We start from the raw sequence: 26,046 nt of genomic DNA on the forward strand, positions 1-26,046 counted from the left end.
GAAAGCCCAGCTTATGTATTGGATTAATAAAAATAAATTTACCGAGACTCCCATGACGTGCGAAACGAATCAAATGATCCAAAGGGATTACCTTCATATTCTGATGGCTTATCCTTGAGGTTAATAATGATCCTGTAATTCGTGTTGAAGCGATGACTAACTTCGTCGAATATAATCTTGTAGACAGCCGTAATTAATATTTTTTTAGTTTTTATAGATACTAGATTCGCCGATCATCGGCTAAATGTGTCTATTCGTTTTGACATTTGTTTGTTTCTTTCCTCTAGTACACAGAAAAAGAATGACTTGTTTCAAGAAAAATTTTGTCTTAAAAATTTTATTTATTCTTCGAAATATTAAATCTTCTTAATTTAAGAAATTTTGCTGTGATTCGAGAAAATAAAATCGTCAAATAAAGAAGAAAAGTTCTTTATTCAAAAATTTTCGGAGTTTCGAGAAGAAATTCTCGAATAAAATCAACTGGTTTACTTAAAAATAATTTTCTTGTATTAAAATAATTTTTTTTAGTATGCTATATAATACAATTAAGTAAAAATTGTCCATTAATATACGAAACAGTAACCATATGAGTCAGACTCAAGCTTATTTCTATCTAAAGTCAAAAACCGTTAACATAATTCTCCAACGCGTTATAACTATAGTAATAAAATTAGGAATGACTAAAAATTACAGTGTAAATTTTTTACCACAAAAATTAAAAGATAAAAACTAACGGTAACTCGAAAAAAAATTTTGCAACGAGCACAAATTTTGGTTAAATGTACTCATATATATTTTGGTTTTTACTGAGAAACTAATGGCATAGATTATAGGCAAGTTTTTCTAAAGAAACAATTTTAAAAAGTCGAAATAAGGGAAAGTATGAGCGGTAATTATTTCTGTAAAAACGTGATCCTTTAAAAGGTTATCATTACTGGCGTCTACTCTGCAGACCGTTGACTTGTGACTGAAATGAAAGATTTTGAGAATAGAACGAAAGACCAAGAAGGAGCTGAAGAAGGATTCAATTCTTTTCTTTTTTTGGATTCTTTTCGCGTGAGGTGAAGAGAGGGATGAATTTGAAGAGGGCGTATAATGAACCGACTAATGAGTGAATTGCCGGATCGAAGTGGTGGATGCAGGAGACACGTGCGTGGGCGATATCTCAGGATCTTGCTCTTCTCACTTTTCTCTTGTCTCTTGTCTCTTGTTTGCTTGTTCATTCTCGGACTGCTTTGCCCTGTCTTCTGCAATTTCGAGATCCACGCTGATTACGGGTACATATATATGATACCCGCAAGTTCTAACGGTATTGACATCTATCTAATTTGCAATAACCTTATCACTTATTTATGTAACAAACTTATTTTTAGTTAAAAAAAATTTTACTTATAAATTACAAGTGCAGAAATTATTTGATAATACTAGAAATATTTATAAGCGTGTGAAATAGATATAAATTATTCAGAATTTTTTTTTTAGAATTAACAAGCTTTAATTTAAAAGTGTGAGGAAAAAATAACGAGATATGGGAAAGCATGTTAACTCAAGTATTTGTTAACAACGTGAATAAATTTTCTCTTACTCGGGCAGGAAGGAAGCCGCAATTTCAACCCGTTGGGCAATTTACTCCGGAATTGAAGCAATTAGCGCGCCCGCGGATCTTTTTAGTTTTCGCAAAAGGGAATGAAAACAATGTCTAGTTCTCTTTACTTCCTTCTTTGCATCAATGGTTATTTTCCCTATTTACTTTTATTTGAATAAAACCGTTGTATTTAAATTTAAGATAAGCTTTAAAAATTTTATTACTTCAATATTTTTAAAATAAATCTACATACTTTTAGCTTTACTTTACTTTTTCACTACAAATAGAAGTCAAAATGGCCGATGACATATAATGGCAGCAAAGAAATTGCAGCGCTTCAAATTAAAAAAAGAGCGGGAAATTCAAATCATTTAAACAATCAATGCGCTGATTTTAAAAATTCTTACTACATTTTATTTTAAACAAATTGAAATTGTGTTTCATTAAAATTTTTTTTTTATTTACAAATTTTTATACAAATTTCGTCAATACAAGTTATATAAATTCCAACTCAAACATTAATTTCTTTGCAACTTAATCCGTAACTTAACTCATAATTTCTCGTGATTTCACGGCTGTACTTGAAGAAAAGAGTACCTAGTGTGGGGTACACTCCATAATACACACTAGTGTGTAAACCAGCCAAGAGATTTGTCACGAAGGCAGTTTGGTTTAACTGATCTCATCCGTCTTGTTGAATAAGACGCTTGGATATAGATGCTCAAACCCGTACATGCACTTGTCGCTTCTGCTTCCTTCATCCTCCCTATTCCTATGCTACGAACTTAAGACTTCATTTGCTCTCGTTTATACTTATATTCTCCGCTTTATATACTTACCCGGTAAATCTACTACACGGTAAATCCAACATTATGCACATTGTACATCGCACATCATGCATTATTCCTCTGCTCTAGTATCTGTTTTACAAAATTACATGTGTCTTACATATTTTTTCCTCTACATATTTAAATAAAAATTGTTTCTTTTTTTTTTTTTTAGTTGATCTTCACTCAAAAATCAAAGGCTATTTTTTATTTTTTATTTATATTATGTAGAAACAGATTCTAAATGACCGCGAGTCCTCATATACCTGGTGCGCCTCCGACACGAAAGTTCACTTTGCCCGGCATGTCAAAGGCTCTTTGCCTTTACTATTATCCTCAGTGAATATACGTGTGTATGTAGCGAACTCAGGCACTTGTGGAAGCTAATTGCCACTTTGCGATAAGCCCCTTTACTTAACTTTCAATTCAATATAATTCCTACACCCTTGGATAATCCCAAGTACGTGGACTTATTGTACCCGCAAATCTAGCCAATATTGGTATCAATACGCAAAGAAGCTTTAAATGTTCTATATTTATAGAACTATATTAAAATATTTAAACTATTCTATCTCTACATTTTTATCTTTATCTGTACTCATGCGAACTTTATAAGATAATTATTTTCATTTTTGTTACAGGTTTCATCTCCTGTTCGCCGAGTCCTTGCAAGAATGGTGGGCACTGTGTGTCTCCGCTGCCTGGCGAATCTTATTGCAAGTAAGTTCTAATAGTTTTTAATCAATTTAAAAATAATTTAATTCAATGATTTTTATTTATATAAATTTAAGGTATTGAAATTAGTAGAAAATTTTTTGATTTTTCTTCAAATTTATGAAAAAAAAAGTTAGAACAAGTTTTCAAATTGAAAAAATTTTTGAAAAAATCATAAAATTGACATTTAAAAAAAATTTTTTAAGATGTAAAAAATTTTTTTTTTGTTTCATTTTTATTATGATTGTTATCGTAAATTTGCAATGAAATAAAAAAAAATGTTTAAAAATGTTAATTTTTGATATTTTGTCAAACAAAAAAAAAAAAAAAAATCGGTGACCGCTAAATTGAACAATTTCCAAAAATAAAAAAAGTCTGTTAAATTCAATACCACAAATTTGATTTTTAAAATTAAGGGTTTCTTGGTTAATGATAAAAAAATTTTTTCTAATTTTCACTTGCACGCACAAAAGTCAGAATATAATTATAATAATAAATGATATCTAGGTAAATAAGAAATGAATAATTCCCATAGGATTTTTTCCCGGGCTAATTACGTAAAAAAATGTAAAAGGTTAAGTTTGGAATCTTGAAATGAATCCGATTTGACGTAATGATAGTCTGTTGAAGCCACGCATTTGCATCTTATTTTATACTATCGGTAAGTGAAGTAAGACTGAGAATTCCGTGTGGATGTATAATGTATGTGTAGCAGAGAGTACATAATATAATAGTGGTATGGTAGACATCCAGTTGTTTAAAAGTGAGTAGTGACAAAGAGTAAAGGGGAAGGGAGAAAATGATCTTATGTGCGTGGCAATGCTTGAGGCGATCATAATAAATCTCTTATGGGATTCGAGCGATCAAGAGCATCTTGTATTATGTGTCATCGACCCTCTGATGATCAACACGTCGTGATAAATTGTTAAATCTTCTCTTACTGTATATTGCTATGTTATATGTATGTTCGTATAATGTGTTGTAATATGTCCCTTAGATGTCGTAGAGCTTTCTAGTGCAATAATGTTACACTCGTAATCGCACGCTAAAACTTTTGAGATTTGAATAAAAATATTTATATAAATGTATAGAGATAGATATATTTATATTTATATTGAAAGGATGTCGATTGTCGATTCGTAGTTTATCACAATTGTCCTATTATCGTAGACTCGTTGCGAAATTGCGGTAAGAACAGGCGTAATATCAACAGCGTGGGATGAACCTAAGAAACAGATATACTCGATCCACACTGCACGGTATAATATCGAGAAAAAAGACACGTTAAGAGGATGAGTGAGATAGAGTGGTACAGGATCCGGTAATAGCAGTAATAGTCGCTAGTCGTGACCCCAGGACGCATCTAAATTGCTCCTATCACTATCACGGACCAAAGTAGGTTTCACTTTTGTATCAATAGATTCTACATACTGTTAGTGTTATGTCTATACTATTTAACTAATTTAACCTTTTATTTTTGTTCTCACTTTATTGACTAGTTTTTTTGGCACCAAGTTTAATTTTTGAGATTGTTAAATTTTTTTTGCTATTAATTGATGATTACTCACTATTTTTGCGATTTCATTTCTCATAAATTTGGAGTAAAAAATTTTTAAAATAATTGAACTTTAATTTTTTTTACTTTTTTAAGTGTAAAATTTTTTTTAAAAAAAACATTTAATAAAAATTTTGAAATAATTGATAAATTAAAAAAATTCTAAAAAAAAAAATTAGTTCAAATTTTTTTAATTTACCAAAAAAAAGTTTAGGATACAAAAATTATTTTTTTGTTAAAAAATTATCCATTTATTTTTTAGGGTAAAATGGTCATTTAAAGCAAAACAGAGTTTTATAATCGATAAAACAGATTGTACTGCTGGTTAAAAAGATTTCAATCGTTATTGCAGGGAACTTGGTTTACTAAAATTCAAAGAATTTCAATATGAAAAAAAAAGTTTTTTTAATTATTTAACGTTTATTTCAATTAAAAAATCAAGTAACTGTTAAAAATTTTTTTTTCGCGGTAAACCGTTATTCATCATAATGATACAATGCAAGTGATGTTAATTGTCATTTGCATTTATAAAAGAAATCCATGTTCTACGTGTTTAAATATCTGTACAAATATTTTTCAAATTTAAATTCAAACAATTAGGCGTTAATTTTAACTCAGATGAATTGGAGCAAATACGGATGCTGAATTTGTGATTAGATGGAGAGAATAGAGAGATAGAGTCCAAGCGAAAGCTAAAGTGTTTCTTAAGGTGCATTAACATCGCGGGTTTAATTGCTGCTATATATGAGTCTGTTACATGAGCGGGTGATTTCTCTCTCACTACAATGTACATATCTTGTCTCGACAATGTTCTGCATCTTCGTGGGCGCGAGAGTCCATTAACACCAGCGTAATTCCGTCATTACGCGATTCCTTGCCCGGAAAAATTTAAAACAATTTCTAAAGCTTAATTTTTTTTTCATTTTTAGTCAATGAAATAAAATGAATGCATATCTTTTGACAAACTTATTTAATTAAGTTAATACAATTACAGAATACTTTTTTAATAACTAATGTACAGTAACAATATTCTTCAGATCATTATTGTCGATAAGCACTAATAAAACTCCTCCACAAAAATTACTTGAAGAAAAGTCCTCCAATAAATAAACCAAAATTAAATTAGAATTTTTCTAAAAAATTTTATCAAATTTTAATAATTTAAATGATTAAAAATTTGTCAAAATTGATGATCAAAATACTTACTTCCTTCTTTTCTGATAGGACCTTCTACAAATTCTTCTAAACTCTTAGATTCCTTCGATTTGATAGGTTTATTAATTTTAAAAGATTCATCTAGTTCAGCAGGCTGTTCTTCATATGATCTTTTTTGTATTGACTAGACTTAACACGCTCGCTTCGCTCGCCTTCATTCTTTTAAAAATCCCGCCACTATCTCAGTCGACAAATCAACAACCGAATAAAATAGTCACAGAAGTGACGTAAAACGATACGACATCCGGCCATCAACTTTTTAGAAGAGGATTTAATTTGCTTCGGATAAATTCTTCGATTTTTCAAACTTCCATAATGCTGCAATCTTTCTTTGTAAAAAGGATCTTCTTGAAAACTTTCTACCACCACGAATGAAAGCAATGTCACAAAACCAAAAATTAACACCAATTTAGACATAATTTTTTGTTGTTTACAAGTTTATTACTTTATAAGTTAAACTGAATTTCTTCATTGAAATTAGAGCTTTTATAATATGGTCTAGTTTGATATAAAACCGTGCGTCAAACAATGACGTCAATCATAACCAAAAGTGCGTTAAATATCAAAATACTTGAACGCCAATGACTTTAATTAACTCAAGTAAAGTATTAGACAACCTTGAGCGATATAAAAACGATTAATTCCATGAAATATTTAATGGTTTCGAAACAATTCTGATGAAGTCATCATTAAAAAAAAAAATAATCATGTAATAAACTTCAAATATTGTTTAATGTTCCAAATTTTTTTATTTTTAACAAATGAAAACTGCAATTTAAATTATCACAACAGAAAAGCACAAAAATACACAAAAATAATATCATTGTTAAAATCTTCAAAAAATACATCCTGTTTTCTAATCGCTTCTCATTATCTAATTGTAAAATATTATTTTCTATTGTCGGGCAGAAGAAATAAAATACGAGATCGGTATCTATGATTTTACAGTGGCAGTGGTTATTTAAAAATCCACATGAAAGAGTGAAAGAAAAGTAAAAGGGCAGATAAATAAAAAAAAAAGGGATAACAATACACATAGCTGGGGTGTACTTTTAACGCGTCTATAATCCAATAGAATAACAAATTTGGACGATTGCCACTTGACAATATGGCAAGTTAAGGCTGGGATGGATATATGCGCTGACAACCTTCTTAATACACATCAATACCCTCATTTCTCTTTACAATACTGTATAATACTGACACAGTTACATACATCCACATAAGCATAGGGTAAAATCTCCATGGCTCACATGTGGAATACAATGCCCAAAAACTGCCCCATCGCTGATACATTTTGCTCGGTTTGGTGTACGCGTGTCCAGACACGTGACCCCGATAGCCGTGTGCGCAAAACTTCCCTTTATTTAGTAATGTATTTTATTATGTTTTTCTTACATTGACAATAGAAATTCATACTCAAATTTACGACATACGATACATCATACATACTTCAAAATTGACGCGACACTTTTTGGGAAAGGATTGGAAAACCACGTGCTGTTATTATTTCATTATTATTTCTCTAGTTTCCGTAAAGCTTCGGCATAACTACTCCTAATAATACGGAAATTTAATCCCTTTTGCGCTGTAATCCTTTGGAAATTGTTTCATTGAAAGCCTCTTATTCTATTGTAGAAAAATTTTTTTGTTATTTGTTCAAAGAATTTCAGTTTTGGTAAATAATAGAGAATTATTCACTAGTTTTTTATGAGGATGAGGTGAATGATTTTTGATGATTCATTCGTTGCTATTGCACTTAATAAATTTTTAAAAAGTAAATGCTTCGTATCATGAGTTGTCCAAAATATCTTTACCAAAAAAATTAATTTTTTTGTGACACTAATTTTTTTTTTTATGATCTCTAATTTGATTTAAAAAATTTTATTTTGAACTTAATCATAATTTTTTTCACGTTTCAGTTGAATTTATTTTTATTTTTTTGAATAATAATTTATTTCCCTTAAATTGAATGGTTTTTAAAATTTACTATCCTGCCGACCGACGATGAATTTGAACCCGAGACTTTCGCCGTACCATCGTACAGCTCAATCAAAAAAACTATCAATTTAAATTTTTACACTCTAAAGTAAAAGTAATTTGAAAAAAATTTTTTTTTTAATTTTACAATCTTTTTAGTGTTTAATAAATTATCCCGACCATTAAATAAACCTCTAAAAATATGTATAAACGCAAAAAAACATATAAATATCCCATTGTGAGCGAATAAATCCACAAAACAGAATCCCAATAAATATAAAGAAAGCCTCATCCATTAGACAAACCATAAAATCTGATAATGTATTCCAGATTAAACCCATAGCAATCCCATCATGAATATTCCTGGGCAATAAATATTCACCCTATGAATCAGGATCTCGCAGAAAAGTGTTTTCTAAACACTCGTCAATCAATACAAGACCTAGCAAACATGCTAATAAAAAAACTCGATACTTTTTCATCCCTATACTGCGACATGCGGGCACTCTTATTCTCTTGCCCGAGGTCTATTCAATGGCGATTTGATCGGCAAAGAATATTTTTCTTCTTATAATTTTTTTCAAAAGATTATTTTCCCGGTACGTGATTCAAAGCGGTGAAAAATTTTTTTATCAAGCCATCCATGCCCAGTCCATATAATACATATCCGACATTACATACAGAAACGGATGTCTATTGACTGACAGGATAACAACGTGGTGTCTCAAGCGACCGCAATTGATGGTCGACATTAGCAGTGAAATCGTCGCCATGTGCTTGACATACAGATATTTTATGGTCAGGTTTTGCTGTAAAGTAATTTAGAAAAAAAAAAAAAAAAAGGGTGAAAATTAAAACTTGAAATCGGTTGTTTAAGTAAAGTTTTGTTAGCAAACAAATTATTCGAATTATCATTTATTAAATATTAAGATTTAAGATATTTAATAAATAAAAATGAACCCCATTAATGTGGGCAATAAAAAACAACTATTTTATTATATTAGTAAGGCATCAAAAATAATGATATTCGATATGTTAAAAAGTAAAGTTTATTTAGATTTTTATTTTATTTAATATAAAAGTAAGCGGGGTGTCTTATCGCCGCTCGGGGATAGGATAAGGATGACGATGTTAAATGTATGGATTGTGAATAAAAGTAGAAAGAGGTAGTTTTGTTAGTTGTGTTTATGCCTGATTCTTTGGAGCCTGTCGACGGGGGGTCGAGGACATGACAAAGTCTACGAGCCATCCAAAATCAATTTTTAATATTATTATATTATACATTATTTTTATTTTTTATTTGTCCTAGGCAATAGCAATAGGCTCTAATTTTTACGGTGCCCAGTAGATTCCATTTAGGCGACATCTTGTCCGAATTCAACCAATATAATCTCAGATATATCACTTTGGTTTATTATATAAATGTATTGTTACATATGCGCACATTTGTGTGTGTGTTGATACGGAAATAATGATTGTTGGTGTGTTGGTCGAGGCCATACGCATTTTACTAATATATCTCCAGGTCGTTGTTACAATACATATGTGATCTTTCTCTGGTGGTATGTTATATTATATTATATTATATTATATGTAGAGGATGACGAAGGTTATAAGCAGTCGGTCTCTCCGTCAAAATATGCTTTTTTATTCAGCAAGACGTCCCGCGGAGATCTCGACGCCGTGCGTCGTCGCTTTCGCTCTAGACAACTTTGCTCCGACATATTCATATTATGGTTAATAGAGGTCTTGTTTTTTCATGACAATTGAAGTATATAATTGTTCAAATTTCAACTTGGTATTTTAAATTCATATTTTGGAACGGATTTGACTTTACAAATTAATGAAATCGTCAAAAAATTTATTATTTTTTTTTTTTTTTTTTTTTTTTATTATAATGTATTGAACTTTTTTTTGCAATAATATTATGAAGTTAAATTTTTTATTGGGAGAAAATTTACTTTCGTATTTATTTTACATTAAAATAAATCGATAAAATTCGACTTAGTGTTTCTTCTCAAAAATGTTGTAAAAAAATAAAAAAATTTTTTATAAAATTAAATTCATTGTTAGATAACTTTTTTTTTTTTTTTTTTTATACAAATAAGGTCTGAAGGATATTTATGGTAAAATAAAAAATATCTTCATAGATAAATTTTATGTCCGGTAAAAAAAAAAAAATAATTTCAAATGATTTTGCTAATTGTTCAAAATAATGGCTTAAAAATGAGGACTGCGCAAAATTCCATATTTTTTCAAAAAATCATTGAAATAATCATATATTGCCCTACTAAAAATAGTATCATTAAAATAGAATAAATTTGTGAATAGAAAAAGTCAAAAACAACCCTTCCATTAGTACAAAGATGAAATGATAAATTATTCATTAAAAATTCAAGAGCTCTAGATCAATTTTTGCGTAACAATAAAAACAACCTCCTAAACGATAAATTAACAAAATCTCAGTAAGATCATAAATGAAAAAAGCCCATTCCACATAATAATAGATGCGGGCATTTGAATTATTAATTTATGCGATACTTAAATGCCCTTTGAAACCGAAACTGTAATATACGAGTTTAGTTGGTGAATCCTATATCAAATTTACCCGCGCCACGTGACTAAAAAACGTCCTATCCTGAGGGCGTTTAATAAAATCAAACAAGAAAGAAACAGTAAAGTATAATAAAAATAAAACCCGATCACTTTCTCCACTCTCGGTGCTTAAGACTCCTCAATTAAATAGATATACATACATCATGATGTATAAGTGTGTAACGTATCACATATTTAATATAAAATTCTCATCTGTAATGTGTACACAGCCACAATTGGCTTCATATTACTTGCACTGTTTTACTCGTATGTCAATTCAACATCCGGCGAATTCGATGATGTACTAAAAGCACCACACAGATGGTCGACTTTGCTCGCACGTGTACCGTTTTATCCTGCATACAAATACAAATACATATCATTCGTTTAATTCATAAATTGATTTGTAAGAAAAAAAAAAATAAAAATTTAATTTCCAAATTTTTCTGTAAATTTCTCCGCTGAAAAAATTAAAAAACTCTCAAAACTTATCAAAAAAGAGATTCGGGTGTGATCGGATGTTTTCGGAGATACAGCGCATGGTTGTAAGAGATTGTCCTGAGCGCGCGACGTTCCCACGGCTTGTGCGCATGCGTGGTAGATCCCTACCATCCTTGGGGGAGACAATCTCTCTGGCGTATTATTTTTCTCTGTCTTTCTTCTTATTCTGGTTGAGTTAAGTTATATTCTACTCTATACCAGTTACAGAGCCATGGCATGGCACAACACACACTTTACTTAAATATATTCCGTACTATATTGTATATTGTATACAGTACTTGGTTATTTATTTTTTGTCTTTGCCCCTCGTGTCATCTAGCACTTGCCCTCTCGTCACTTTATTTTGTTTCTTATTTTTATTCTTATTCACGGTGTCTCTTTTTGCCAGCTCACCATCTCTTGTACATTTATAAAGCCTTTTATACTTTTACATACATAGATACATAACATGTTGATTCTTTAATGCCTAAATTAATGATTAATTTATTTGCGCTTACTCGACTTTCATTTTGCTTTATTTAATGAATGAACATGCCGGGAAACAGGTATATCATTTGTATTCCGGAAGTATTCGTGTCAGGCGTGTCTTTCCTCTTAAACAATAGATTAAAAAAAAAAGATTTAAGTAGAATTATTTTCCGCTTGTTGTGTTGTAGACATGCTCGATTGGTTAGATCATTTTAACAGGAAGAAAATAATCAGTAAATATCTTTCGGGTATTTATCTTTTTTATTTTTTCATTAAAGTGTATTGTTTGTTAGAAAAATTTTTAAAATAATAATAATAATAATAATAATTATTATTATTATTATTATTATTTTAAAAAATTTTTGAAGTATTTTATCACTTAAATTCTTTCAACACAAAAAAAATTTTTACAAAGATATAAGATATACCAAAGAAATAATAATTCATGATTATGATTATTAAATTACAAATACTTATAATCGCGTACTCAATATCTACGAGCTCTTACTCCATAATATTATTATCTCTCACTTTTTTCAATATCACCCCTTTATATTTATATTTATCCTTACACTTTTAAGTACAAAGTGTATATCGAATGTAATAGAACTGCATAAAGGAACAACATACATATATAATTGTATAATATATGAATAGCAGTGGCAATAACTTGGCGCTTCATAGCCATATACACCAGGATAATATAACCGCTTATTCTCAGTATCATATCAATACAAGTAGGATAAAGGTGTAGTAGTGATATAAAGGAGGTTGCAAAGCATAATATATAAATATGTAGAAGCTATACATATTTTATTATATTATTTTAATCATCTCGTATTCAAATATCTCAACTCTTAACTCGTAAATATTGATAAGATGGACTGCGCAAAAAGACGAATTAATTTAAATTCACTATTTGTTTAATAAGGAATAATTGATGTTCGAGTAATGACACATTTGAATTGAATATAGAGCAATACCAGTATTTATGTATCCAGCGGATTAAAGATCGCGAATGGTGATTCGCGCTTAAGGAAAACCTTACGAGTATACGTGATTTCAATGCGAGATTTATTGGCGATATTTCGCTGAGTGTTTCCATAATAATCTATACTATTTCATTTCGTTGACGGTTAACTACTTATGGTTTTAATATTGCACATGTTTCTTAGTCATTACAATGATTTATTTCTATTTATTATTTCTTTTATTTTTTTTTCATTACAAACGTACAATTTTTACACTAAACATTTTTTTAATTAATATTTCATTGAGCAATCGCATTTTTTTTACAAAAGTTCATTAAAAAAAAAAAGCTATTAAACAAAAATTTTTTTTTTATTTTTCGATTTAAAAAAAATTCCTAAAAATTGATATTTTAAAAATTTTTTCAAATCGTTTCGTTTAACAAACTTAAAAAAAAAAAAAATTATTTATTTTTCAAGCAAAAGCACTCCAAAATTCTGAAAAAAAAATCTTAAATTTGTACAAAAGACATACAACAGCAAAATCTACTGTTTTTCTGCCATATTTGCTCACCTCAGGCAACCGGTAGGCATTTATAGGTAGTAGCCGATGTCTGGCTTATCCCAAGTCTACCTGGGTTTCAAAATAAATAAATAAAAGTCCCTACTGTCATGCAAAACTTATTCCTTTAACATATTTTATTTTCTTTGAACTTTGGTTTTACTTTTAGTCTTGTATTTTTCTTAACTCGACATATATCCTCTGGTGTCCTTTCAAGCCTTATATTAGTCGCACAAACGTGCTTATTGCTCGTGCGAATACCGTCACAACCAAGGTTTTGTTTCCGAGAAGCTTATGCAAAATATCTCAAACTTAAAAAATATCTATTAGCGTTCTGTTAATAACTTTCAATAATTTTGTCTCCGTGAAAGGTTCGCAAAAAAAAAAATAAATAACAAATAGAATAACGCATTACCATATTTTACAATCATAAATAGTCCAGCGTTTAAAAATTCATCGCGGAGTAAAAGCTCATGAATGGTAATTGGAAATAAATATAAGCTTAGTTGATCGCAACGAGTTTCTTTAAATTGTTAATTCTCTTCTCTGCCTTTGCTAAATATTCTTTATACAATATTATCTTTATTCTCAAACCTTCCCTTTCCTCCCACACATATTTTCTTCCACTCACCCGCCTTATTTTCTCCTCCTTCAATCCCAACTTTAAGGCCTTTTTCATCGGCGCATTACACCCTCGAATTCAACACCAGCTGGGATTTAACTCCGCCAACTCGCAGTAAATTGCCTACTTTATTTCACACTTTACTTTTTACTTAAAACTTTAGCGATAAAAAAAATAATCGTAATTGACAGAGTCGAATAAAAGATTGCAGGCGCGGGTTCTGAAAAAACTCCCCCGGAAAAAAAAATCATGTTATATTAAATTGAAGGCAGTGCAATACAAGTAAAGTGAGGGGCGAAAACCAGGTGGAAGCTCTCAGCCACCGGACAGGAGTCGAGTCTTCTCGCTTTGATTTTATATTATATTCTTCGTACCTCAAGAAAGGACCAAATAAAATACTTCTCACTAATCACCAGGCTCGCAATTCAGCGGAACTCTTCTTCTCTACGTAAGACAGAATAACTTGCTCCAGTTAGGTAGCCTCATCTGTATTTCGACGTATATATTATTACGTGCAAAACTCTGAATCCTAATATACAAGGTGCTCTTATATCTTTTGGTTCTTGCTCTTCATCAGCCTCCGGCGAGCACCTGTGAAAAATACTGCCTGTCGGTATAATTGCATATCCTCCTTTGGGCTTAACTTTAACAGTCAGCCCAATTTCGATTGATCATTTCCCACTTAATTATTAACAAAACCCTTTTATTTTAAATTACATACAAATTTTATTTCAAAGCCTCTCCAGTCTCCAGTCTTACATTCGTTATCTTGACACTTTGAATTAACTATGTAATTCATGGTAATTACTTTTTTCAACATCTATTCCTGGGTAATTAATTGCTTCGGGTTTTTTTTCAATTTAATATTCAATTTGGAGATTTTCTGATTGAGAAAAACTGCGCAAATTTATCTTGATTTTTAATTTAAAGATGATTTATTTTTTGTAATTTTATTTTAAGATCTGAAGTAGTAATTCTATTCACTTCTGGTCACAAAATTGTCTTACGATGTCTGTCACTAGTTACCGCCATCTAGTGTAACAAATTTGAATTAACAATTTTCTAAACCAATCTCGTAAATTTGGAAATAAAATTTTTTTGTATACAAAACATTTTTTTGGTAATATTTTTTGTATTATTAGTTATTATTTAATTTTTTTAATTAGTTAAACAAATCAAATTTAATGTTTCTTAATTATGTCGAAGAATCATGCAACAAAATTCTAAATAATTGTATTTAACGGCAACAATTTTAAATGTCATTTGCACGATAAAAAAAATGAAAGACGGTAACATCCATTAAAAATGCCAACAATTGCAAATATCTAAATGATAATTAAAAAAATTACTAAAATAACCTAGTCTAACTGTTCAGATGACCCATGCAACTCTAAACTTGAATTTCCTTACACTAGATGGCCCCAGCCAACAAAACCCATTTCCCTATTATTAGAATCCCAACCTAATTTCGGAATTCCTGTTCCTAGCCTCGAAATCATGCAAATAGATGCATCCTCAAAAACCAGTTCCTCACTAACAAACGCATACCCTGCCGATGACTAAGACTCTATTTCGGTTGGTCTAATCCATAATAAAATTCACCGGGTCCATAGTTATTTCATTGAAGCACGTATCGGCCGGTGATTACCCGTCGCCCAAGCCCCGAGGGCAGCATATGAAGTATATGTTCTCCATGGTAAATCGTCCCACATCACCTCTAATGATTAGACCAGTTGCTCCATCCTCAAGATTTATTCTCAACCCGAGCCGAAATAATTCTCAAGTCAGTTTGAAGTCGCTCCTGTTGCTCCTGTTGCCCTTAATTCCACCGGGAACATTAATTATTCCAAAGCATACCCGAAATCAACTCTCTTCGGTAATTTCAGAGCAACCATTCGTCTGAGGAATTAAACACACAGTGTCCAAGTGTCAGGCTGTGAATCCTGGTGCCTATCATTTAATTCCTCGATACTTACCAAACAGGATGCAGGATTTTGATGTCCTGATGACTGCCTCAGTTGTCTGGTATCCTTCAGGATTTCGTTCCACGATTTGGAAGGTCTGATACTGATAGCTATGGGAGAGTTTGAGCCCAAGACCCAGACCCGAGGTTCGGTTTAAAGCGAACCCATCAGAGAATACTGAACAGAAGGATCGCGTGCTCGGATCGATATATTCAAGCCTCTTTTACTCGCTCCTCACATCACACTCTTTTTTTATTTTGCTCATCATCTTAGTATACGTAAGCGAGTTGAAAATAATTCTCAACTACCGGCTACCAAATAATGCCCCTTAGACATGGATTTAGCCAAGCCCCAAAACTAAATTCCAGCTTCTTCTTCTCCTCGGTCTTGGTCTTCTTGTTCTCGTCTGAAGAAAGACCAGAGAGGAGAGAATTCATTCACTGTCTGACCTCCAAGCAGGATGTCTACACTCTCTACTACCACAATTTTTTTCAATGTCCATACAGCCATTCTTCTTAAACTTTTCCTTTTTCATCATCCTCTTTATCTTAGTCTTATTCTTCTCCTTTTTCTTCTCCAAGGAAGGCTCTTTTACTTCCAAACTGTAATTTTATTCCACGCAATGAACCATCGGAATCCCTATAGGATATATCCCTGTACTGATTCACCTGTTTGGTGGTGTTGGTATCCCGGCTTCAGAGCTTCACAAAAACTAAAACTCCCTCGGCCTTGTCGTTCGGGGAAGTCCAAAAAAGCCGTTTCAGTTCTTTATTTTCGTCATTCTCTTCTATTCTTAATTTTCATCTTTAACAAGGGCCTGCGTTTTATCACAAAATAAGTTAAGGGACTTTTAGTTGTGATTCGAAATAAGTCCGGATGAAAATTAGGTTACATGTCAGGTCCCCAAACAAAATTTTTATCCTACATTAGATTTTTTTTTTTTAATTTTCTTATAAGAAAATTTACACTTTTAATTGATAAAAAATTTTCAATGAAAACATTATGAAACATCAGATTTTTGACTTAGAACACCAAAAAAGTTTGCTAAATCCAAATTATTCAAATTAACGCTCATATATACAGTTACCTTAATTTGAAGGTTAATTAATGTAAAAACATTCTACAGTACATTTAAGAAACAAAAATAATATTATTTTTTTGTTAAATTCATTCAAAAAAATTGACTGTCTGAACAATTCATTTCATACTAGTAACAATGATGACAGACATTTTCTATTTATAATTAAACGAATTATTATTGGATCATCATTTTTTAATTAGCTCTTGACATTGACTAAACAAATCAGATAAAAAAAGAATTAGGTCAATTTTTGGGAGTTATAGTATTGAAACAACCATATTTATCAACAAAATTTCTGTAACGGTTTTGTTAAAATCAATTTTTTTTTTAAATTATTTAATTCAAGTTTGAAATGTACAAAATTTGTTCACTAATGTTTTTTGAAATGGAACAGCCGATCTTCTACTGCTGACTGGTTTAAACTTGTTTCTAGTTTCAAAACCAAGTCGATTATTGTCGTGCAGATTTTTTCAATCTATAAACTTATATTTATATTTATTTGATTATTATTATTATTGGTTATATACGATGATGCTTTCCGATTCTGCGGTCACGAGCCGACTCCTTGGCCATTATCGCGATTAGGCCTCCGTGAGCTCGCGTTGCCATCTCCCATATGCTGCCCAAGCAACGATTATGGTAATGATACGTTCCAATGAGAGAAGAGATATCGAAAAATTTCTTACCGATGATACCGATACAACGATACGCCGATGATATCCGAGGCGTACATATAAAATTTTATTTTATTTTATTTACTTATATATCCACGGTCTTAAACGAATTCCAGAACTCGATCATCGAATTTTTACTGAGGTTTGTGATATACGTGATCTTTTGTCCAATTGTCTGCGCTGCATTATCATTGTTATTATCATTATCATTATTACTATTATTATTGTTGTTATGTTATTACTATTTTTATTTGCATATTTAGCGGCGAAGAAAAAATTAACTGGAGCCGAAAGAAGAAAACGCTAAAAGGGATTTTGGCTGTGAGTTTCTAATTATTATTCATGAACAAAAAAGTCCCTTATTTTTAAAGGTGAAAACAAAAAATCTAGTTAACTCTCAAGAGACTCTGTAATATCTTAGCTGGTAATTGGTCCCCCCTACTCATCGCTATTCATAGGTGTGTGTCTCAGGATGAAAAGAAAACAAGGATAAGGATATTAATGATCTTTTAAATGAAAAAAAATAATAAGAGTATATACGTTCCGAGGTATAACGATGTCATTAGTCCAATATACTTTCGATGGTAAAGCGTCGATGTTTATAGATATTTTTATTAGCTCACTTCTTCGTGCAGGCAACAAGTTATTAGTTTTAGGGTGATAAAATTTTATTAAACATTCATTTATACTTTTAATGTTAACATTAATAATAACGAGAGTCTGCTGATTTAATAATTAGTGCGATAACAATATCGTTATCTTCATCAAGATTTACTAGAAATTTTTTTGCTCCGCTTTGAGGCGTGCAAAAAATTATTCCTCCGTAAAAAATTGGTAATTTTGATGAAAAAAAATTTTTTTTGAGCTTTGAATAAATCAATTTTGTAATGAAAATTTATAAAAAAAATTTTGATGCCAAAAAATTTGAACTTTCAGATTTGTTTGGATAAAAAATGATCCCTTAACTTGAAGCCTTGTTAATACTTCAGACATGATCCGAATATTAGTAAAAAAAAGTGGGCATGTCTAAAGTTTTGCAAATCAATAATAAGTATAATTACATTAACTGTTATTTATTACACGGTAATTTAATATACAAACGCTTATCAGGGAATCGTGGGTCACGCCCAAGAAATTGGCACGGCAAATCGGCATCAGTAGAAAACATTTAAGTAAAACGGCCACCGATATAATATACCGATATACGGATCGGAGTATCGGCTTATTTACCTATAGATATACAAGCATCTAATGTAATATATAATGAATGCAACATATATAACATAAGAGACTTTAGCGTGTCACTTCTCGCATGGTTGCTCGGCAAAACCGCTCAGTAAGTTTTATTTTTGTTTTTGTTTCACTCACTCATGTTACCTTTAATACTCTATCGTATGCAGCAAGACGTATGTGCATACGGAGGACCGTTATCACATTGAGAGAAAATAGGCGAGAAAGAGAATAATAAAAGAGACAGGAGGTCGGGGCGAGGCTTTGCTCAGGTGAAAGCTTGAGAAACTCCCGTAACTTACTCTAAAGCGATTAATATGAGTTAACTGAGGGTGGTCACTTATACATACTTATAAATTTATTATTGCATATAAATATAAATATATAAGTATATTTTAACCATTATACAACCTCATTTAATTTATTTTTAACAGAATAAGAAATATCTGATTTTATTTTTCTGGGCATTGAACTAACATAAAAATTCTGGCTTAAGGATGCGAGATATCATAAATAAATTGATAAAGGACCTTTTTTTTTGTAGATCATCAAATTTATTACAAAAAAACTTTCATATAATTTTTTCATGCCTTCGATATTTTGGCCAAAAATTAAAATTTTTATTTTTGGAAGCAATATATATTTGATTAAAAAATTTCATGACTTTAATGATTTTTTATTTACATTTGTAAAAATAAAATTTTGGTATAATGATAAAAGATAGGATAAAACTAAAGAGGACTTTTTTTTTGTATAAAATCAAATTTCTTTTATCATTTTTTCATATCTCCAATATTTACCTTGAAATTCAAACTCCAAACTTTTACACCTATCTTAGTCTCTACCAAGATTAATTCGGGTCAAAAAAAATATCAGCGGGTGATTTGAACCTCACCTGTAAATAAAAAGAAAGAAACAAAAAAATAAATGTATTCCCTAGGCTTGTAAAATAATCTTTTATGATACACGGAATTAAAATAATGACTTGCACAGTTACATCTTAGATTAACAGACGGTCGCTTGATTATCAAGTCGTTAGGATCCTTTGGAATTATATGAGGTAAAAGGGGATACATTTATATATTTATATATAATGTTAATGTAATATATAAATAAATAAAGGGTATGGTTATGGTGCTGGCCGATGACCTCGACACTTGGTGAGTTCTGTTTCGTGAAGTAGGAAATATCCACGGGTTGGAAGAGAGCCCAGAAAATAAGCGGGACACACTTTTTGTCAGCCGACTCCATCCGGTGCACCCGCGATGCTCTTTAACTTTAATTTCATTTTCTTCATCAAATGCGAACGTGACTATAGAAGTAAACCCGGTACTTTTGTACCAAGATGAGAGATTGGGGACACACGTCCTGTACCGGCTAACCTGATATCATACCGCTTTTGATGAACATCTTCTTTCTTTACCAGTACCGATACTTTACTTGCCTTCAGGTAATGTCCAGTAAAAGTCTCCATATTTGTTTCTGATACTCCACATTCGTCAGTTTAAATGTCTCGACTTCCGATATTTTTTGCGTGCCTTAGCTTAAACGAGAAAGAATGTTCTATTATCGCCTACAAAATCAAAGTCCCAACGTTTTATCATATTAAATAGTATTTTACAGTCGTAATATACATATTATAAATATACGATTCAAAAAGCACACTGTTAGAAAAAATTATTATCGTTAAACTTATCAAAAAAATTTTTTTAATTGACTAATTGCTATTTTTAGGCACACGAAAAAGTAGTTTTAACGGCTTATGACGTAGATTTCATAAGTTTTTATGAAGAGGCAATCACGATAGCTTTTTAAAAAATCAATTTTTTAATTCACATAATTTTTTAATCTTCTCATCTGTCTAATAGGAAGCTTTGCAATATCACAATTGCAGCTGAATATTTTTTTCAATTAAAATTAATTTTTTTCGACTGGCAATTGGAGAAATTTTCTATTCTTTAAGCAGATATATAAAAATTTATTTTTAAATACAAAAAAAAATCTTCTATCCATTTTTTTTAAACTTGTAAAGAAGTGCGTAATTTAATGGATAAGTAATGGACTTAAAAAGCTCATTGAAAAACTGGATCATCTTTGGAGTGCGCTACTAGACGGTAGGACGCGGTTATATGGTTATATTACGGGTAGTAATAGGTACAGAAGAATATAAGGATATAAAGATAGCATAGGAAGGAAGAAGGGAAGGAAAAACATCGGTAACGTGATATAAGGGAGCCGGGTTGAGACACGCGTGGGAAAACCAGTGGTGGGAGATGGAAGACGCGAGACTATAAAACTAAGACTACTGAGCACAATTTAATTTTCTTTACCCTTACTGGTATGGTATGTATATGTTTATGTATGTGGCGTACTGACGTAGGCTCATGAATAGTCGAGTCCTGGAAATCGGATCAGTGACCCCTGGTGTACATAATGCCGGCATAAAATAAATCGAATAAAAAAATAAAATGGTTTTAACAAGTAAGGGAGGGAGTGTTGAAAGAGTTTCTTCAAGTGGTTCCTCGGGGTCAGAGCATGTAAGTCCAATTAATAGTCGGTCAACCGTGATACTCCGTTAGTCTGGACAATCATGCACACGGCCTCAATTAATCCGAGACGTACCGGGTAATATCAACTTCTTATTTTCCAATTAGGCTTCCAGGTACAATGTTGCTATTAATTATTGCCAAGACAGTTTTTGGTAGCCAATGAATAAATTTTTTAAATTTTACTCTTGAGCAGGAAATTGATTAATTTTATTATTATTATTGATAATTTTTTTCAAGATTTCTTTGATAAAAATTTTTTCGTAAAAGTTATGAAAATAATAATAATAATAATTATTATTATTATTATTATTAAAAAAATTTTTTAAATTGTCATTAACGATAAAATGAAGAATCGAAACGGGATAATGGATTAAAGAATAAAAAAAAATGAGAATTAAAAATAAAATAAACGCATCGACGAGTTAAGTTTTAGCTCGGATATGTACTTAAGTTTATCGCGGTATAAATGGATTTTTTCATGCAAAAAAGTGGAATCCCGAGAGACGTCTCAGCTGTTGCTGTTGCTGCTGGTAATATAAGTGGCCTTATGTAGGCTGTAGGCTATAGGCTGTAGGTCGTATACTGTAGACTGGTGTACTGAGTAAAGAAGCTACCGGGAAAGCTTAACTTGACAAGAATAAGAAGCTCTAGCTCCGTGCTGGCACTTTGATTCAGACGAACCTGGCATCACCAGAGTCCAGAGTCTAAGAGCGACAACTTTACTCAATCACCAACTCAACCCGGATCAACTTCATGTCCTGCTATACCCACAATCTGCAATCCACTGTTTAAAGTCCCAGTAAATAACCCATACATACAGCATACACTTACGTACATTACATACGTCATCTAAAGACAATGTTGTGTTACCCGCTGTGTAAAAGAGAAAGAATAAAACGAGAGAACGACACTCGGAGGAATGAAGATTCATTTAAACCGAAACAAGAATAACTCTGATCAAATTGCCATCGTCATCGTAATTGCTCGTCAGTCTTTTACTTGGTTTTTTTACTCCCATTTTCTTACTGTTATTGTTATTGACAACCTTTATTGCTTTTTTGAAATTTTATAAATATTTAATAAGCCGTTGCAAAAAATTATTACTATTTTTAGTTTTCGAGTCTCTTATAAAGATTTTTTATAATCTCTCCCAAAAATAGGTTCATTAAAAAAACCTTGATGATGATTTTTAAAAATTTATGATATAGAAAATTTACTAAACAATTTATTAAAAAAAAAATTTTAAGCGTGAATATTTACGAACTTAAAATTTTTCTTTATCAAGTTTAAAAATGATTTTCTTAGTTCAAGGTTTTTATAAATCATTTTTAAGCTAAAAAATGTTAGTGATTACAAAAAAATTTAATTTTTGACGATTTTACAAATTTTCAAAGTCTTGAGCAACCCCAAAAATTTTTTTATCAAATCGATCAACACAGGCGGCTCTTAAAATATTATAAAATAATAAATTTTAATAAGAGATTTAATTTGAAGAATAAAAATAGTTTATTTTTATTTTATTACCCTAATATTTATCGCAAAAGTAAACGTATAAAAGCTGATCTCATATTTTCCGCAGAATGAATCAATAAAAATGAAAAGTGACAGAGTACAAGTACCGGTGGGTCATAAACAATAAAAATACATTTACAAAATAAAATAAAAGTAGTGACGCAATAATTAAATTAACTAATAAATCACCGAAGGCTGTGTTAGATTCAAAATAACAAAATAAAATAAACTGCATGAGGTTAAAAGTGAAGGTGCTAAATTGACGATAGGATACTTTTCGCGGCGTTACTAACGATCTTGTACGAGCTGGATGCGTGTAAGCGTGTATGTCCGGTCTTGATTATGTATATGTTTATATGTTCATATGTGAATGTAAATGTGTGTGTAAAAAAGATTACTACAGAACAAGACTAGTCACTAAGCTAGTCCGAGGAGGCTGGTGATTACGAGAGCCGATTGCGATGTAAATCGTATAGGTACGTTCAATCACGTACACGAAGACCTCCCCGGCCTTCGACCGATACCAGAAGAGTCACTTCCAAGTACTATATGTGTAGTGTCAGGATAAGGATAAGGACAAGACCAAGAAGGGGAGAGGAGAGGAGAGGAGAGGAGAGGATCAGTGAATACGAATTTAATTTATAAGGATACTGAAGGCATTGGCAGCTACAGAAGCTAAAGAACCCTTAGGGCGATACTAACTGTGTACCACCATGTTCATCCCCTCTTTTAAGCCGCTTAATTTCTATTACTATTGCTGGTGCTATTACTATTGGGCTCTCTCACTCACTGGATGCCGAATAACACGAGCTCTTCGTGATCGTGGCATAAAATCATTTGAGACATCAACATCAACTATGCTTAAACTTCATTTTTAGATTCACACGACAGTAGACAGAAAGACTTTTGCTAATTAAACTTCCGTCTGTGAATTGCTTCTAGAATAAAACCTTTTGAGGTTTGGAAAAAAAAATGAAGTTCTCGTTAAATGTGATTCAAGAAATATATACAAAAAATGTACTCGAGATTTTTATTATTTTTTTTTGATTCAAAAAATAATCTTCGAAATAAGTTCAAGTAGGAAAAAAATTTTTTTTCTTTGGTATTTTAAATGTACAAACTTACTTTTGAATCGAAAATATAAAACTTATAAAAATAAACGGAATTATTGTTAGTTGTGGAGAATTTTGTTTGTTAGATGAAGAATTTAATTGTTCTAACAAATATAATATACTCTTGATCGGAAATGTAGAAGTTTTCAAGTAAATAAAATAAGATTCAAGGAAAAAAAAGTTTTGAATCAAGACAAAATTAAAAAAAAAAAAATTCTTTCAACGCGTCACAAATACAGCAATAAAATTAGGAATGCGTAAAAATTACAGTGTTGAATTTTGAAATCCATAAAAAATTAATGAATTATTAAGTTACATACAATACATAAAAAATTGCTAGACAAACTAAATTTAAATTTAAAAAACCATCGGCGAGTGTTGAAAATTATCCGTATTGTATTAACGCAAAAAAAAAAAAAACAAAGAATATTTTTGTATGTATTCTTATTTCTTGTTTGTGTGTGATGTAATGAGGCTTTTAGTCACTGAACCGGGACTCATTAATTTTGGTACGCCTTGGGAGTTTAAAAGTGTGGGACGTCAACTCAATGAGTTTTTATTATTTATTTCTTATGTTAAACAAAAACGCAGCAGAACTTTCTTCACTCGTTCTCAGATGTGAATCTTGGCTAAACGGAATCATTACCGACAGAAATGGGAGTTTACTTATTCTTATTACATTAACCTATTACTACCAGTTGTTTAACTATTCCTAGTTAATATAATGGCTCGGTAATCCTCGGGTATCTAAGGACCACAAGAACAGGCCATTAACGATTCCTGCCGCATGCCCTGAATTCCAGATCTCTGGAATCCACCGGACTGGGGCTAAACCCCCGGGACGCGATTTCTTGGTGGTCGTTAACCCCCTGCTGTTGTACTATATTATTTTTATTTAAATTTGTAGTTCTTTAGGTATTTGCATTTATAAGAGAAAATGTTGACTTGAAAAAAAAAAAAAAAAAAAAAAAAAAAAAAAAAAATTGTCATCCTTCAGGCTCTTGTCCTTCAGAGGTTTTTAAGTGCAAACTTTAAATATTGTATTATATTGCTAATAGAATTCAAGAGGCTTTTGTTTGGTAAATGCTTCACGAGTTTTGTTTGCGTATTTAATTTTCTGAATTTTCCATTTTTTTTTTCAACGTTGATTAAAAATACTAAAAAAATTTCTTTACATTGACAAAAAAAAAAAAAAAAAAACTAATGAGAAAATTAAAGTTACTTTACAAGGCGAATTTGATCTCTATAATAGATATCACTTCTAAAAAATGAATACCACGAAGTTATACCAGTAAGTTAAGGCTCGTTGACACAATTCGTGAGGTCAAACAGAAATATTCGATAGTTATTAACTCCAAGCGATCATTTATCCCGCCTACGCAGCTAATCACCCAATAGAAGATCCAATATAAACTCATGTTCTACATAAAAAAAAAAAAAATTTTTTTTTTGTCTCCCTAATTCCCCTTTCGAAAAATTCTCACGTTGTCAAACTATTTTGGCCTAGAACTCAAAAATACAAAAACATCTTCTTCTCCTTAAAAATTCATTAAGACATGACAAATAATAACAAAGTCATTTGTATACATATTTCGGTCTCGAGTTAAATGTATAAATCAACCGCTAATGTACGACTTAACCCACAAACGAATTGAGTACAGGGACAAAGGGAAAGATAATTCGAGAAGTCTTATTTTGTTCATTATTGTACTTATATTTATATACATGAGTATTGTATTGAATTGAAACATGCATATGCGGCGTGAAAATAAAAATAAACTAAAATTCAAGTACAGAAAACTTAAACGGAACCTGTTGCTTATATTAGTGCGTACAGTATTTAAGGGGTAATATATATATATATATATATATATATATATATATATATATATATATATATATATATATATATATATATATATATAGTATAATGGATCCCACCAGATGCTTTAAGACCTGTTGCTTATGTTACTCACCCACTATCACATGTTGTCCTCTTGGATGTAATGTTTCTGCTTTAATTTTTTACCAACGACCCAGAATAGAACAAAAAACTACGCTACACTACACTAAACAGTCTAAGTTATTCTGGGAGTACTTATTCGACGAACTCAACGAAAAAGTAACGAGCTACGAGCTATGAGGAATAAATAAACATAAAAAATTAATTTTTTACTTAGTCTGTTGAGGACACATGGCGCTTTGAGGGAATGAATTTAATGTCGTTAATGTCAACTTTAGTCTGTCTGCAAGTTACTTTTTTTGAGCTTTCACTTTTTATTTTTATTTTAAGTAAAAATAATACCAAAAAAAATATATTATCATTTTATAA

General features: G+C 30.9%; 1 protein-coding gene across 2 annotated transcripts in view; it reads left to right on the plus strand.

The window, feature by feature from the left end:
• The window catches only part of N (neurogenic locus Notch protein), a 137,548-nt gene that overhangs the window by 21,118 nt on the left and 90,384 nt on the right, over nt 1-26,046 (plus strand). For both annotated transcript variants that reach the window (XM_074255991.1, XM_074255992.1), the window contains exon 2: nt 3,054-3,132. In XM_074255991.1, the coding sequence (XP_074112092.1) occupies nt 3,054-3,132 (79 nt within the window). The remainder of the gene's footprint in view (nt 1-3,053; nt 3,133-26,046) is intronic.

This window comes from Cotesia typhae, unplaced genomic scaffold (genome assembly GCF_013202065.1).
Source record: "Cotesia typhae breed Kobodo isofemale line unplaced genomic scaffold, CoteBio_Ctyphae scaffold_152, whole genome shotgun sequence".
In the NCBI taxonomy this organism is placed as follows: domain Eukaryota; kingdom Metazoa; phylum Arthropoda; class Insecta; order Hymenoptera; family Braconidae; genus Cotesia; species Cotesia typhae.